At 39.2% G+C, this 18182-nt stretch overlaps 1 protein-coding gene across 21 annotated transcripts in view; it reads right to left on the bottom strand.

Moving 5' to 3' along the window:
* LOC139463825 (CLIP-associating protein 1-like) overlaps window positions 1–18182 on the bottom strand; it is a 149266-nt gene that overhangs the window by 66405 nt on the left and 64679 nt on the right. Inside the window, exon 1 of one of the 21 annotated variants that reach the window (XM_071245195.1) lies at window positions 13115–14402. The exons of 19 other annotated variants lie outside the window; for them this stretch is intronic. Coding sequence is in view for 1 of the 2 variants with exons in the window: in XM_071245192.1 (XP_071101293.1) it covers window positions 11200–11353 (154 nt within the window). In the remaining variant the exon portion in view is untranslated. Of the gene's footprint in view, window positions 1–11199; window positions 12053–13114; window positions 14403–18182 lie in introns of those variants that run through there. One more of the 21 variants, XM_071245192.1, reaches the window with a different exon arrangement.

The following is an 18182-nucleotide window of genomic DNA, read 5'->3' as shown; positions in this document are numbered from 1 at the left end:
AAGTTTTTTGGCAGGTGATTTAAATCAATTTACCACCAAGAAAATCTGCCTTTGTTGTCACGAGGAACTTAGAAGACATCTTTAAAAAATACTGATCTAAATTCAAGTTGAATGAAACAGGAAAAGACCCATACAAATATTAAGTGGAAACATAATATTGTTTAAAAAAGGTAATTCGGTTTGTATGTTTCTTCATCCATTAGGGGAAAATTCCCTTTCTAATTTGTCTCAAATCAGTGCTGAAAGTTCCGTTACATATTCAACATACAACAGGCATTCAAACAGTAGAGCGGAAGCAGGTCAACACAATAAATGTCTGAATGAGGAAGCTTATATTTTTATAGCCATACATCATAGAGCTCTTCTTATTGCTTTGAAGTGATGTGTGACGTACTCCCTCTAAAATCCTTGGTGGCTCTGTACTCAAGTTGATGATTATTACTGAATTAAACTCATTTAGAGCACTGGGAATTACCAAAATGTGTGTGTAATGTTATTATCACAATTTGAAATATGGCAGTAATAATGTCTACTGACATTTTCTATTTCCAAACTTCCATAACAGCATTCAGATGAATTAAGAGTGATTATTTAATTTAAATCATGTAAATAACGACCATTTATTGTCTTGGTTTACACAGCATTACCTGAAGACACACATACATCAGTCTGCCTAAGTCTTACTTAGATCACCTAATAAATGCCATATGAGAACAGTAAAATCGAATGATTTGGGCAAGCGGACTCCAAAGGCTTCAGCAGACTGCTTCTTTCTTCAGCATACCTTAATGTCTGAAATATTCACGTCACTTCAAGAAGCAGGATGCAAAATACTCAAAATAATGTATTTCATAAACCATTAGTTATTTATTATCACAATCCAGTGTACAATTAAGAGGGTCACTTTCTGATTCCCCCCCTAAAGCTTTCTTATTAACACATACACAACACAAACCCTACCCATTCTATTATCCTATTATCAGCCCAAAAGGAAACTAGTTCATAAATGGCCAAATGCCACAAAATAACTTGGGATTTATTCATTCGCTTATGAAATTGGATCCTTCCATTTACAGACAAACACATGCCTGGCACAACAGTTCTCCATATCTCTAAAGTGTGGCCAGTGGACAGTCAGGAGTTATTCAGCCACATCGTTTATCAAACTGTACACAAACACAAATGGTCCTGACAGCTCATTCTATGTAAACAATGCAATCAAAAACAAAGATGGACAAAGACCCCCAGAGAAGGTTCAGACCAAAACTTATCAACATACATGTGGCATTCTCCTGTCACATTAATATGTCCATACCAGATCCCTCGCAGGCAAAGGAACCATGATATTGACAGTATCCAGCCGTCAAACTTTAGGCTAGTCTGCTAGCCTGAGACTTATACCAGATTCTGCTGACATAAAATGTTGGCCATCCTCATTGACTGTGGCATTTGAGGGCTTTAATTCTAATCTAAATGCTTTAATTCTAATCTCAATGACTTAATTTTGCTATAAATTGGAACTGAATAAAACTGACATGGCAAACATTTCGGTCTTGTTCAGGCAGGACTGTCTTCAAACTCTGAAGACTAGAGAAATAAGGTTTACACCAGTCCTCTAAGACCAGTTCAATTTAAAACAAATGTCTAAGGCTAGAATTGTTCATATCAATTGAAGCAAATAAAACAATAAAAAATTAATGTATTTTGGTTGCATTTGTGCAATGAAAAGCAAAGGAGCTTATGAAATTAACATAAAATATGTCAAGTCAAGTGAGTTGTTCCATATTTATTTGAAATGATGTTATCATCATTAATAATGTGCAGCATCAGCAGGAAGCATCCTAAGGCGCTGTAGAAGTACTTATTTGCAGAATATAAGCATTTCCGTTCTTTAATTCCAATGCAACTGTGTCCCTACCTCACCTGCGTTAACACCTGAGGACTGACAGAGATTGGATTTGGCACCTGACCAGATTTGAAAGCTGTGGCAATCAGCAAAACGAGACCAGTGGTTATTTATGACCCTTCTGATTGAAACCCTGCCAGGCCAAGGCACAGAGCTGAGTTAATCCCAGAGAGGATTTATATTCAATACAAATTATTGAACAACTATCAAGGGTTCAAGTGATTAAGCTTTAGGTTAACAGTATGGCATTGCCAATGTTGGAATTTTCAAAGTTACCGACTCTTCTGAGTGAGTGAGTGAGTGAGTATGGTTTTACACCGCTTTTAGCAATATTCCAGCAATATCACGGCAGGGGACACCAGAAATGGGCTTCACACATTGTACCCATGTCGGGAGTCAAACCCGGGTCTTCAGCGTGACGAGCACACTTTAACCACTAGGCAAACGACACTTCTGATAGTACTATCTAAAAATTATTTTGACCTTATGAATATATAGATTCCTGTGGGTCTCAGACAATTATCACTTTGGTGAAACCAATGAGCACGGGTACGGAGCTGACAAACAGAGAAATTTTATCATAGGTGCCAGGATAAGAACCCGCTCAGCGAATTGCAGCACCATAGGGAATTGGGCCACCCCTGACCCCCACTGAAAATTCAACCTATGGACCATGCAATAGGTAACAGGGCGGAAGGTTTTCGTTTGGGCCAGTGAACAGCTACAGTGCATGTGTTGAGTCGATATGGCACACTGACGAGCATGCGTAGCATGAACTACACATGAACCCCTACCTTTTGGACACGCCTTCCGTCCAAGAACGCTGTGTTAACACTGATTTTACTTAGTGAGTATGGTTTTACGCCGCTTTTAGCAAAATTCCAACAAATATCACGAAGTGGACACCAGAAATGGGCTTCACACATAATACCCATGTTGGGAATCGAACCCTGATCTTTGGCGTGGCGAGCGAACGCTTTAACCACTAGGCTACCCGACCGCCCCTGGATTTTTCTTAAATTTGAATAAGAGAACTAATAGTTCAAACAGTAAATGTAATTCTTTTTTTCCCTAAGATCGTAACAGTGCCCTCACCCGAAAAAAATAAATAAATAAATCTGACGTATACCTTAGTAAGTTGGAGTAACTAAGGCCTGAACATTGATACATTGATGCTGTTCATGGACAGCACATACCTGTTACTCTTACTCTAAATTCTGCAGCTGAATCACAACGCACCAATGATGTGAACCTCACACCCAAACCATGTACCCTAGAATACAGAACTTGAAGACGTTGCAAATCCAGCGTGCATTCAAGTGACTAGATCTCCCACATTCCTACTACCTATACCACACGTTCCCTGCAATCATTAGGATGTAAACCCAACACCAGAATCCTAATTCCACACCATTCACATCAACAATGCCTCCTTCATTCACCAGCTACTAAATACCAGTGTGTATTTGACCAGAACTCATCTCGCCAGAAAATCTCGGTAACTCTATGCTAAGATTAATACAAGCAACCGTTCACCAAGCAGTCCATCTAGGCCGAGATATTGAAGGAATATATAGATGTGTATACTTTGATCTGAGCTGACATACAGGCTATAGATCTAGCAGCTATCCTTTTTGTCCTACTTCTAAGACTTGCTGTGGGTGGTGTAAGCCTGCCTGTATCTAGGTAAATCCCCACATTCAATACCTGCTTCAGGAACTGATCCCCACACAGTATCACCAGTAGATTCAGGTGAATCTGTATCCATGATATCAATGTACAACACTAGAGCTGTAATGGTGTTTAATGCTGGACTCAGCAATATTCCAGCTATTTGCGGCGGTCTGTAAATAATCAAATCTGGACCAGACAATCCAGTGATTGACATCATGAGCATCCATCCACTCAATTGGGATACGATGACATGCATCAAGCAAGTCAGCGAGCCTGACCACCTGATCCCGTTAATCACCACCTATACAAGAATAGTCGCCTTTTACGGCAAGCATGGGCTGCCGAAGACCTATTCTACCCCAGATCTTCAGAGGTCAGAGGTGAAAGGTGATTCATATCCCGATACAGTGCTTTCATTTCATACATTGATATTCATTTTTTTGCAGGCGAATTACAACCCTGAATTATTTGTTTGAGATCGAGATGGGATACTGTAGCGGAAACATATTGGTTGAGGGCACTCAGTGAATGTTATGCTATTCAAAGCCAAACAGGAAATACTAGAGAATCTGCATAAGCTGGTTGTCGACCAGTTTCTGTTATTATCAGATGTTTTCATACAAATAAAACATGTAGTTAAATGTATCTTATGAATTGCAATACAGTGTTCGTAAATCGATGTATTGCAGCTGGGCCTCGTATCAAGATACAATACTGCATCGCCTTATCATTACACCACAATACAACACCATCATGAAATGTTATATTATTGTACTGCCTTGTCATAATAACATCACTCAGCACATCAAGTGTTAAACATCAATTTGATGATCTGTTAATTCTTCAGAATGCATGCATTAAATACCCAAGAAAAAATACATAGGTTATTGTCAGCACACTGAAGAATATATCAAAACTACAAGTTAATAGCACTGCAGAAAAAGGTGTCAGACACATAGATTTTATTTTAGAAATATATCAAATCTGTCTAGACACTTAATTAGAGTCATGATTTCTCTTTCAACAATACACATGTACACCATATTAACATTCTCATCTCACAAGAAAAAACAGGAAACATTTGACATTGTCAGATTCACCCTGAAATGACTCACACTAGACCATGCCTGAATGAACTCCTTTAAAATTACTCTGATGGGATTCGCATGAAGATGCTTGAAAACGAGATTGGTAGGTGATATGGCAAAAACAGCTTCACATCTTAGACTAAGTAGAGAATGAGGAGACCAAATAATGCTGCGAAGCGTACATGCTGTGAAGGAAGAGTGAGTTAGTATGATTTTATGTCGCATTTAGCAATATTCCAGCAATATCCACGCAGGGGACACTAGAAATGGGCTTCACACATTGCACCCATGTGGGGAATCGAACCCGGGTTTTCGGTGTGATGAGCAAACACCTTAACCACAAGGCTACCCCAGGTGAGCTGGTGGGCGTGGTGTGGCATGTTTGGTGGCATGGATGGCCTGGCGTGGTGTGTGTGGTTAGTGAGGGAGTGTGTGAGATGTGTTCTAAAACCATTTTTCATGTTTCATAAAATGACTGATAAGTATTTTTTCAAGTAGAATGTAAGTTCTTGGAGGTCTCTTACTGGTACTTCTTTTCAAATAGAGAACAACAATATGAGTTCCACAATGTTGCAGATCCCTGTGATTATCTGCTGCTAATCATGGTACCCAAGCAACCTTTTCTCACCAGAATTCCAAATCATGCCCCAACTTGTCCTTTCAAGAAGAGTTTAGTCCTTACATAATTGACTCTCAAAACTTTGGCTCCTTGAAAGCAATTGTAGACACTGGACAAGAGGCTAAAGTTGCAGACTGTGAAAACTGTGATAAGTTCTACCTTTGCTTCAAGACTGGTAAAATAATTATGGTCCAACACAAAACTAAATGTCCAGTTTTCCTTTACGATATGACCATTCGGAAACACAGGACCCCAGCTCACCGCAGTCCTGGCCCAATGACACACAGACCCAATTTATGGCACTGAAGCATTGTCCCATCCACCTCATAAAATCTGTAAAATCAGCATGACCTAATACCTTTTACGTTCACAAAACATTCTGAGCAGCTGAATGAACTTTTATGACTAATAAAGAAGCCCAGTAATCCATCCTGAGGCAGTGAGGGATCTTCTTCACCACATTAACCCAGCTTATTATGCATGTGCAAGTTTATAGAGACCAACTGGACCAGGCAATGTAGCAGGACCAGCCTGATGGATATCACAGTGAGGGATGGTGTTTGAATGATGGGACTCCTCACAGACCGGCCATAGGTTATGGGGAGTTTCTGGAGTTAATGTTCTTGATACTAGGTCAGACTGACTTTATGTCAGGTATGAACTAATTGGTAGATTGACCCACTCCAGGGCATGACTTCCTTACTCTTGTAAAGCTGGACCTGCAATGTGAACGGATGGTCACAACCCTTGCAAAACTGGTTCTCAAGTATGTGTTATGAAGATCACAACAGAATTACGCTTCTGGTTGACCACACCCTGCAAGACATAACAGTCCCATCTCATATTAGACTAGACTAACACTTAATCTCTGAAAACAGGTAATTTTGATAGAAACATATAAATTGGAAACAAGCCCTTGTAAGGTGAAGTGAAATTTGGTTTAACGTCGCATCTAAGATTACTGCATTTATATAGCGAAGTGTATACTGACTCTGAGCCGACCAGTCCTTGTTTTAGCCCCTTTATGCCTAGCCCCGAACAGGGTAACAATAAGTACCATCTTTAAATGTCTTTTGGTATGACGTGGTCGGGGATCAGACCCCAGACCTTCCGCTCTCCAGGCGGACGCTCTACCACTAGACCAGGGAGGCGGTCACGAGCCCTTGTGAGAGGGAGAAAAATATATGTAAATAAAAAACAAAAGCATTTGTTGATTATCTCCATGATTAACCATGGTCAAATGAAGTGCTGAACCTGCGGGAAAGTCTAGACTTGCTTCATTTAGGGCTATAGCATTACAGTAAGGGCTGAGTGGAAAGGAAAATTATATATGCCTGTGAAACCGACATATTATGCCTGTATCTGTAATTATCAATAAACTGGTACTTTTCAATATTTTCATATTAAAATATATATAATGTCATCATGACGGAAACTGACACCAGATGTTGTCACTATTGAACATTTATCAAACAGATTGCGCTGGCCCTGTGTTCAACGTTCACTGAAGCTAGAGTACAGGTGTGTCAGGACAACTGATCCTGTGATATTGGTTCTCCAGCGGTGTGGAAAGCAATCTTACACTGTAAGGGATGTACCAGGGAACGGCTCCTCTTACCACACATAGAAACAAAACCCCTCCATCTTTGTTATCCCTGATATCTCTCTCTAAATCAGACTCCCCAACAAGGGAAGGCATGTGAATAACATAGTACTACATAGGTATCTTATACACCTGCTGGCAGGCTTAGATGAGCAAAGGGATGTTCTTAATAACAGTATCACTTCCAACAGGTTTATGTTAGATTTGCATCCAACAATGTAGCATCCCTAAAGAAAACATCTCATCTTTAAGTTATTACTTGTATTACAACAGTTTCAAACATTGTGAATAAATACAAAGAATAAATAGATATTTAAGACTTGGCATGAATAAAACTGAAAACTGTAAATGAGAAATGGCATCAAAGACACTGCTACTTTGCTGATGTATTTCTGACAATATGATTCTGAAGAATTTGTTCCATTATTTTAGCCAAAAGTAAGCAATCTTGGTAAACACAGAACCACATAGGTCCACTGAGAAATAATATCCTGGAATTTATACGGAGACAGATATGATCGAGGAGCTATCATACATGTTGGATCACGACTGTGGAAGGTTTGGTATCTTGTTTCCTCATAATAGTTGAGGCTAATGTGCTAAAGACCACCCTCCTTTCCTTGAAATGCTTAGGGAGTCAAGGAACTAAGAGCTGACTTAAATAACACTTGACACAGAGATAATTAGGATTTTCACAAATATTCCTCATAATCTGTAACCCAAAGTTGCCAATATACATGTCTCTGTTGCTACAACACTGTCTCATAAGGAAGAATTTTGTTGAACACTATCGGAAGACATTTTCCTTGAGTGGAGACAATATGAAAGATTTTCAAAGTTTTTTTCAAACTTTCATGCTTACCATTTTTCAAACATTTCTTACTTTTCCTTGCAAAAAAAAAACAGGTTCAAGAAAACCAAGATTACAAACAAATAAATTTCCTTCTTACATTTCCGCACTTAATAGCTGAAATATCAACACTGGCAGTCAGTGTTAGAACTGGGCACTAGTCCTGTAGTCCTTGCCAAACTGACCAATAGTTAAGGTATCATAAGGACAGGTAGGAATTTGCAATTTTTAAGTGAGTTGTGTTTAACACCGCTTTTAACACTATTCCAGTTATATCGCGGCCGCAGCAATTTTGAAGGGTTTTGCTGTGTTATCATTATAAGGGCTAGTGGACTAAAAAAAATAGTTTCTACCGCTTGCAGTACTGGACAAACCAACTCAATATGTGCTAGGTTATGAACCTGTAATAAACATGAGTGAAATGGCAGAGATCGATGCTGTTAACAGTGCATATAAATCACCAATAGGTAGCCCAGGTTATCAGTGAGGTCTGGGTTAACAAGCCCTGTGAAACATTCACCTACTTGTAGTATTTTATCACAATTAGTTCACTCACTACACACTATCACAGGAGGCAAACCTCTGTTACCTGGCAGCTCACACGTACACAAATTAATCAAGAAATCAAACTGTTTCTTATCACCACATGCTGACATAGACGTAAACTGTCACTCCTTCATCTAAATAGCTGACATGTAAAGATCATCCAAAATTGTTTACATTTATTGAAGTTTTGAGGAAACGTGATCACTGAACCAGAAACAATCATCAAATTAGCCGAATGAATAATTATTATTTTATGAGAAAACATGACTTTACAAAACATAACAATGCAATATAACTTTTGGGTCAATGGAAAAATTGCTGACAAATGATGGTTGACTTTACACTTGAAGCAGTTGGAAACAAAAGGTGTTCTTGAGGGCCCAGATCAGTCTTAAAGGTTTTCAGCTGTATATTTATAACTAAGAGACCCATTGACATGCTTATTTTGATGTTTAACATAAGGGTTATGACAAAGACACTCTTGACTTTCACGCTAAATTTCAATCATTGTGAAGCATTGATCTAATTCTGATCTCAGTACTGCCTCATCGGGTATACTGCTAAAAAGAAGAAAAGGACCACCCAATATTGTTAATCCTTAATTTGGCATAAATAACTACGATAAATGAAAAATTTGGCTGGTCCTTAATTCTATTTGAGTAAATCTTCTGTTGTGTTTATTCACATATGGAAATTCAAAGCTTTCAACCTCCTGGCCTTCATCAGGCACACTCTGTTTCGTACTACAGCATTGAGATCTTTCTTCAGTCATTGCTGTACTGACTTATAGTAGCAATGATACATATGTATCAAGCACAGAGAGTTACAGACAGTTTGTCCTGTGTACAACAGCAGTCTGTTGAATTATAGCTGCACCCACAATATTTCAGTCACCACTGTCATCAGTGCCATCTGAAATTGCCTCACTGCCATCAACTGGGTCAAACTTCATAACATCAGCAAAACTGACTTTCCAACAAACACTATAAAGCCAACAACGAGAATTTATTTTCAAGGACATACTGTAAAAAATGTTATGTTTGGGATAACACTTTCTGAGTAAAGTATAGATTCTCGTACTTTTTGGGGTTGAGTACCGTCCGGCATTCGAACCCACACTGCCAGAGTAAGTCTCGGTGGCTGAGTGGGTTAAATCCCTGACCTTGTGTGCTGGCGGTTAGGTGGCAGTGTGGGTTCGAATCCCTGACGGTACTCAACCCCAAAAAGTACGAGAATCTGTACTTTACTCAGAAAGTGTAATCCCAAATATAACATTTGTTACATTTGAGCACTTTCTAAATAGCATTGTGTGTTCAAAGAACATACTGACTGATCCTGCAATGACCCGTTTCCCGACATAACAAAATATGTCATAAGAGTTGAACAACAAAGTTTTAACTCCTAATCCTATCATGCACAAACCCGATTTCCCCCACCCCCAGAGATTTTCCAAACATTTCCTAAGCGTATTAGACTTATGTAATGGAGGTGTAGGTTCTTGTTCCACCCCAATTGCACTTGGGGTGTTTACAGGGAGTACCGACTGCAAAATGAACACCTAATCAGCTGTATAAAACCTCTCAGAAACTGCTGCCACAGCCTACAATTATGTACTAATTCTCTCGTACACAACCTGCTTCACAAGCCTTCTCAGCATTCATGGCTATCCCACATAGGGTAATTACAATCTGCGGCTGTATGTTTGTGTGTGAAAGCACTGAAAGTCAGATAGTATCTCTGCAATGTTGAGACTATAAATAACAGCCTAATCTCCCAGTGAGTATTTTAATGTAGCATCTTCATCCATGGATCCTCAGGTGTATCATTTTCAAACATTCAGAACGATCCAATGTTTTGATCATTAATTTAAAAAAATGGACGTAATTTTCCACATGCTTTAGAGCAAATTAGTGTTGGAAAGGGGCCCTTGTCAGGACCATGATGCTAAAAGTAAAACCTTCAGGCGTCCCTAGATTCAAATACCATAGAACACTACCAGAACCCCAGAACCCCTTTAACAGAGTAAGGGGTGGTCGGGTAGCCTTGTGGTTAAAGTGTTCGCTCGTCACACAGAAGCTCAGGTTCGATGCCGACATGGTTACAATGTGTGAAGCCAATTTCTGGTGTCCCCCGTTGTGATATTGCTGGAATATTGCTTAAAGCGGCGTAAAACCATACTCATCCACTTTTACAGTGTAAACAGGTCAAACACATTTTCTTTCAAAGAATATCCCCAAATCCCCAGCACAACAGCAATACCTGGGTCAAGTAGACAGGAAATGTGACCAAAGTACAAATACAAAGTATCATATTCAGCACTACTTCTCAATAAAGACACAAACCAGTGTAGAATTGAAGTACTACAAGGTCTAATGTCCATACAAATTTATGCCGCCCCAAACCAGATCAAATCTATCACACAAACAAGCAGGCCTATGTTATATAAGATTTCATAGCATGGATCCATGGATCTTTATTTGAATGGGAACAAAAAGACTCTGGAATAAGCCGCTATGATCATTGTAACGGTGCTGCCATTAAAGACGTAAAGGGTCCACCATGTCAGGACAACATTGTGTCAAGCTAAACATGGCACAATTACAATGGGTGAAAAGTAGGACAGAATCTGGCATTGCAACTAAAATATCAAAGTTCCTACGCCATGGAAATAATCACCAGTAATTATTCTGTGAAATCACATTGCATTCATCAACACCACTTAACTGAGGACTCTTTGCAAGCTACCGTATAATTAGCAATTTATGTAACTTAAAAAATGACTATTTTTTTGAGCAGTGCTGTTACATATTGAGTAAATCTTCAGTTTTACTTCAAACGAGCACATTAACAACATCCTCTGATCCAGTGTTTCAAAAGATAACAACATCTGCACGAACTTATCAAAATACTTACGTCGTTCAAATGTAAACACAGGTATTTTGCTGGATCGTGAGGCCCCATAGTCGTCGTATAAATCCTTATAATCCTCGAATGGAGATTTATAATTCATCAGAGGGGAAGACCATAAGTCCTCCTCAATCTCAAAGCTGTCGTCCATTTTTGCCATGTTTTTCTATCCCTTGGTATCATGGCACACAGACATTATCATAGAAAAGGATCTTAAGATCCAAACTTTGTATAAAATCACTGTTAGCAGCTGCATTGTGCATCAAGAATGATTGTTTTATCCAGCACAACTTTGATCCTTTTTTCGTTCTGGATGTTGTTCAAAATTACAGGAATTTTCATATGTATGAACTGACCTGTCGTTTTCTATCATTCTCTGCCCATTGAGAAACGAAATCTACTAAAGGATCTTCATGGAAATAGGCATTGGAAAAATGCTCTCTTGCCTAAATTCACCTGGGCAAACTGGATTCACACAAAACTCCCCATCTGAATCTGTGATGGTTAAAAAAAAATTCTGGTTGTATCCATCGCAGGACTTCAAATGAAACTGTCCTCACAGGTTAATCCAAGCCTGGGTTGACACAACTGTCTACATGGAGATGCGATATATTTAATTATCAGACATAAACTTCTTTTTCTAGGAGCCTGTGTGCTAAGCAGCTTGAATAAATTCCAATATCACAATGCTTCGTAGATCATAGGTATGTAGTCTTACCCGGAGTATTCAGGCTGAACAAGTGGAAAATTGTCTCCAGCGACTCACAGCAATGAAACACTTGACAGCGGAACATCAGAGAGTTACGGCTCTTGGTCTCACACCTGCCTCGTTGCATTCATTTCTACACTGTTAACAGCCACCTACCTGGCTATGTGAAACATACAGTATAGGTAAGGGGTAGACTGACCGGCTGACCAGTCAAAAACAACTTGTCTGATTACTTGATTTATTTATGAATAGCACAGCTAGCGATACATACCACCAGCCTTTGACACTGGTTGAGTCCATTATCTTCAGTAAGGGGTGACAGGTGATAAATCTGACAGATAGTGAGCAAGGGTCAGTTCATTAATGAATTGTCACGTAGTGTGTATTATTCCTTGTACATGTGGACACATCGGCCTTCCTACCTGACTCCACAGGTATACAGTTCATGGAGTTGTAACAATAACTCAGCCGTGTCTATCCCTGCAGGAACCAACTCATTTCAGAATGTAATCAACACCTGCTATTGTTGGAGTAGGTAGTTGATACCAGCTCTCTAGGGGTGCTGTACTTCCCCTCCTGTCTCGAGAAACACTGATACTATATCTGTGAACACCTATATCATACCTGGCAGGTAAACTAACGAGCACTGGAAATCACCACACTTATAATTCTAGATGTCAGTAACACTGTAATCATAAGCAGAGGAGTATACCCTACTTGTGGCGGGTAACGACACAACCAGGCTGTACGTGATTACGGTCCACCTTTGTTGCCATAATCCTAATGGCAATAGACCGTGACCTGTTAAATACAAGCCCTGATTGCACACTTACTCAACTAAACATTCCTTCATAAACGTTGAGCCTTTTTTTCCATTGTTATAATAAACTGAGGCACTGTTGACATGCCTTACTATTTGTTTTGACTCAAGTAGAGTTTATATGTTGCTCATATTACTAAACCCAGGCAAACAAATTTGATGATACTTTGTCCAATTAATAATCGTTATCACTCTACTCAAAATGGAACCTAACTGCAGCTGATTTTTCAAATGGTTTCAATTTGATTCAATAAAAGACTAACTTGAAGCAGTTAATGATGTAAGTCACTTAATGTAAAGACAATGCCTTATTTAAAGTCATATCATGCAGAAAAATGGTTTGAAAATGTGAACAAAATTTGTCTGAAATGAATTCAGTGACTTTACTTTACCTAGAATATTTCCAAGGTCTAAATCTTACAGTTGTTGCCCAACAATGTTCATACTGATGGAGACTCCTAGTACTGATAATTCCATCAAGAATTCTGTTCACAACTTAGTTCTTGCACAGAAGCTCAACTCCCAAACAGAAACCTCTTTTTCCAGTCAAATACATCCGAAAGATAAATTCTGTTACCAAAAATAATTGCAAATGTGTCCAACAACATTCCACAGAATCCTCCTGGAGAGCATTGGTTCCAGTTTAGTCGGACAGTAGATGTATATCTGTCCCAGCATGTCGTTATTCCTGTTAATGAAGCTGAAGGAGAAGGCATACAACACTACCACAGAAACCACTTGCTGGAATGATCTTCCGAGGTCAAACTAAACCACAGCTTCCAAACAACTCTTCTTCATTCAGACAACCTCATCCATTGTTTCTGGAAATATATTACCTCTCTGAGAAAACAATTTGGCAGAGAGTCAACAATTTATGCACTCAGTCTACAAAACCACCAATTCTAGTCGGCTATGATATGGCCATGAACGAGAGAATAATCAACTTTCATATCCTTTAAACATCTGTTGCATATCGTCATAAATTGGCCTCTCTTATTACCATTATGTAAGTCAACCCAGACCGGAACTGCTCCTGTTTCAAGTCTCACATGAATCTTTGTATGACAAAAAGGTTCAACATTCAGCAATTGAGCCAACAAGCAAAAACACTTCTTTCAACACGCTGGCTTCAAAATCTGTATTTACAAGCAAACATTCCACAACTAGGACCCTTGCACATTCAGTGTGTTCCCTTGCTGCCAATTTGTACAATCAAAGCATATACGTTCTGTCCCAAGGCTGAGGTATGGAAGTCATCCATTGTGTGTCTCGTGTCAGACATGTCAGTGTTAATTCATCCCAACTGTGGCATAACTATCCTCCACTGCTGGGTCTTCCAGGAGGGCAACCCAGGACAAGATAGGTACACCAACACCACTTATATATCTCCAGAATATGTGCAAACACTTTGACCACCAAAACTCACAAAACAGGCTAGGGTTTGTCATTAAAGTCTAAAAGATTACGAATCTGGTCAGCTGATGTGATCTTAACAATGTCTGCACGTACAATGATCACCAAAACTCACAAACACAAATTGATGGTATGGCTTTCATGTTTCAAATCGTCGTTTCAAAGTGAAATTCATTGTACTGGTCAGCTTGTGTAACAGCAATCTTGTTTTCTTCTGTTCCAAGCAAATCTGAGCAAATCTGAGCACATCTGAGCAAATCTGAGCAGTGGATTGGTACAAGCCCTCAACAGGTATTTAGCATTTTCACTAAATGACCATTCAGCATGGACAAGATCTGTTCATCTGAAGTCCTGGACAAGTGTGCAAGTAACATTTCCATCCATGATTCTTCCAAGGTTTTACCCACAACACAAGACGAAACCAACTCCAGTGTGAATCTGTGTCCCAGTATCTGTGTGTATCTGGAGATTGGGCTAAGTCCTTGGTTTATCACCAATATGATTCCCCATGAACTCTGTATCAGGCTGTACGCAGAGTGCAAGGTCAGTGGTTGGGCATCAATGAGCATACACATAGACTTACGTGATTCTGATAATGGCGGGTAGTGTGGTGACACATTCACAAGATGAAACCAGACCTGGTGATGACAGATTTATTACATCTGGATTCACATTCCTCTGTAACTTCAACTTTATTTCCTTGAAGTTTTAATGCCCGTTTCACAGGTTGTTACAGTAGTTGATTAATGGTCGTATTACAAGTAGCTTCCTCAGATAGGATTACATTGCAATTCTGGGCTTCCTTGATTCAATAATAAATCACTGTGGATCTACTTGGCTGAAAACAAACAGTTCTCTCGTCTACATGAAACATGTTAGGAGACTGACCTTTCTGAACCAAACAATAAAAACTCCTGAGCAAAGAATATTCCAAAGATTATAGCAATTTGTTTTCGATGACCTGACAAGTAAAAAAAATCTGCTGGGACTGGACGATCAATATACAGCGATCAATAATTCTTGTTCAGGTATCCGTCATTTACCATGCTGAACATCTGAGATCTGCTCCGGTCAGCATAATACAGCAAGTCACAGTTTCATTCAGTATCCTACAATCCATTCCATACACATCACATTTCTTCTAAGCACACACTATCTCCACAAATCTCCCAGACCATCAGAACCCATCAGAATGTTCCACAGTTCATGCCTCCCATAATCTGATGTTGATGAAACAAGTGCCCAATCCCAATACCAGGAAGCAGATTCCAGTGCATGTCAGACCTTCTCAAAGGTCACTGTCTGGAGATATGCAGCTTATTATTGTGGAAATAATGGCAGAACAAACCACAGGCAGAACACTGCCAGTGTGTTGCATGTGGCCAGGCTGTGACATCAGTAGTATTAAACAGGGCAACATGTCTCTCGACCTTGTATCATAGATGAGGATGCACATCAACTCAAAAAGAGGAAGTAGATATACAATTTCATTTATCCTGTCAGAGGATTACCACTTGAAAACCTGATCTCTCACAATGATCTTCATAAATAGTCTTTATTAATAGGTCAAAACAATATTATTGTATATTGTATATTTGTTGACAAATAACAAGATGAAGGTGGCTCAAAACTTGATCATAAAAAAACTTCAAAACAGACCACAATTAAAAATCATGATCCAAGCCCACATGAATGCAGTGCATAAAGAACCTAGTAACTGGATTTGGACTAGACGTTGACGAAACTAATTCTTGAATTCAAACCATTCATATTTAATCAGACAACAAACATCATTTTATGATCGTTGACCAGCAGGATTCAGTGATATGTAATAAACATTCAATACTAAAATACTCAATTCAAACACTTCATACAGGAATGCAGTGTTCGAAATCAAGGATGAAAGTCAAGAGGCCCTTGTTATAGTCCTATTTAGTGTAAGAATAAGAGATTTAGGAAGTCCGAAGAAATAAAAAATCATCAAACTAGTTATTATCCAGCATAGGCCATTTGTATGCTGACAGGCCAATTATTTGTTCCGAAATGTGACACAATGCTTGAAATCGGGTCACGCATTCTAGACACAGCACATGTACAGCAGTTACTAGCCTGAATACATGACAATACATCAGCATAATCTCAGTTTGTGTGTGTATGTCATTTATATTCATGCTGCATAGGTGACATTGTTTCCAGGAGGTGTTCCGTCTGTATCCAGGGAGACCACATTAGTGGGAACCTGTATATCAAGCATACCTCACATTCCTCCATGTCAGAGAGATACCATCATTGGTCCATATTTTTTCAATCCTGAAAATTAGGTTATCTTGATAGTGATGAAAACCAAAACTTTATCATAAATGAAGTCGATATAAATCCTCTGGCACTGTAGCCTACACCTCAGATCTTTTACCATAGGAGTGGTGGGGTAGCCAAGTGGCCAAAGCAATCGTTCGTCTCCACAAAGAACCGGGTTTGATTCCCCACATGTGTACAAAGTGTGAAGCCCATTTCAGGTGTCCCTTGTTATCTTGCTGGAATATTGCTAAAAGCAGCTTAAAGCCACACTCACTTACTCACTCACTCACTCACTCACTCCTGTTACAATTAAAGCTCATTTATAAAACTTAGTATTGTTCTTTGGTCGCAGGTTTGGAACCCACTAAATTGATTCTGTACAAGTTTTTGTTGTTCCTTGAAGGTCTCAACGTTCATCTGAATTCCAATACTTCCAGTACAACAGCAACTACTCTGAAAAACCAAGTTTACAATGAATGTCTCTGTGACACCCTAAGAAAACAGCAGGGTGACCATGAGCCACTGGATCAACTCAACCCAACTAGTGTTCCTGGCCAAACAGAAGCCTGTTGAAAAGGAGGAGGATCAGTTTTCCTGTTACCAGTCTTCAACAAGCCTCCATCGCACTCAACTCTACGGCAACACCTTGATTTAATGATATGACAACAGAGCAGCATTGACAGTACCACACGCAGGTCGCAGGTCACAGTAACATGACCCATGGTCAGTATCTGATGACCATAAAATATTCATGATCATGTCTGGGCCGACCATAAGGACAGTGGGATATTGAGGTGGACTGAGACATCAAAGATAAGGGCAGTTTGCATCTGTGTGTTAATCTCCAGGTCATCTTAACACTTGGTGGACTTGGGTCTTTCAATTGATGGAGTAACTACTTCAGACGGATTCATGGTCAGTTGGTCACTCAGGTCAAGCTGTGACTTGCAAATGTACATCAACTGTATTTGTTTCACACTTTATGGCAGTGTATCGTTCACACCAATAGTCGTGTTATACATATGTACCCTAGTCAAGACCTCTATTGACCCATAAAGCAATACACCATTTGATATGACAATGAGTATAAACGACAAGTAAAATATCTTTCAATACCTTCTCTTTGGCCATGTTCACACCAAGGCCAATATCCTATACACCGCTGGTTGTTTTTAAAATATTATAAACTTGTATGTTGAATTCAAGTCCTAAAATTCATACACAATCATAATTTATCATTTTAATCAGAAAAAATGAACATTCTGAGTCATCTAACAAGCAGCATAAGCCTTCATAAAACCAGCATCTGCTTCATACAGCAAATATTTCTGATAATAAGCAAGCACAGGAGGTAAAATTCCCTTCATTCTTGTAACTAGTCTGTCCTACAGACCTCAAGCAAACATTTCCAATACAGTCTATGTAAGTCTATTATAGTTGGCAAGCTGAGATGACTGCAGTTTCAAAGAAAGTCTCGGGCTCCTTTTGATTACATTTTGTTTACAACTGTTTTTGCTGTAAAATATTTTCATTTCAGAGACTAGATGTTAGTCTAACTTGTAACCATACTCAAAGGAAGCACTATTCCTAATATAGCAGCACAATCACACCAAGGAAATCCGTCTTCATTAAGATGGAAGTCCAGTGGCCCTTGTAATAACCTTGAATGCTAAAAGTTAAAGATTTACGGAGTGCCTAGATTCAAATACCATAGAAGACCCAAATGACTCCAGGAACTGTTTCAGAGGG

Source organism: Haliotis cracherodii, unplaced genomic scaffold (genome assembly GCF_022045235.1).
Source record: "Haliotis cracherodii isolate W230 unplaced genomic scaffold, xgHalCrac1.p SCAF_16, whole genome shotgun sequence".
Taxonomy (NCBI): domain Eukaryota; kingdom Metazoa; phylum Mollusca; class Gastropoda; order Lepetellida; family Haliotidae; genus Haliotis; species Haliotis cracherodii.
This window is presented reverse-complemented; position numbering and strand designations above follow the sequence as displayed.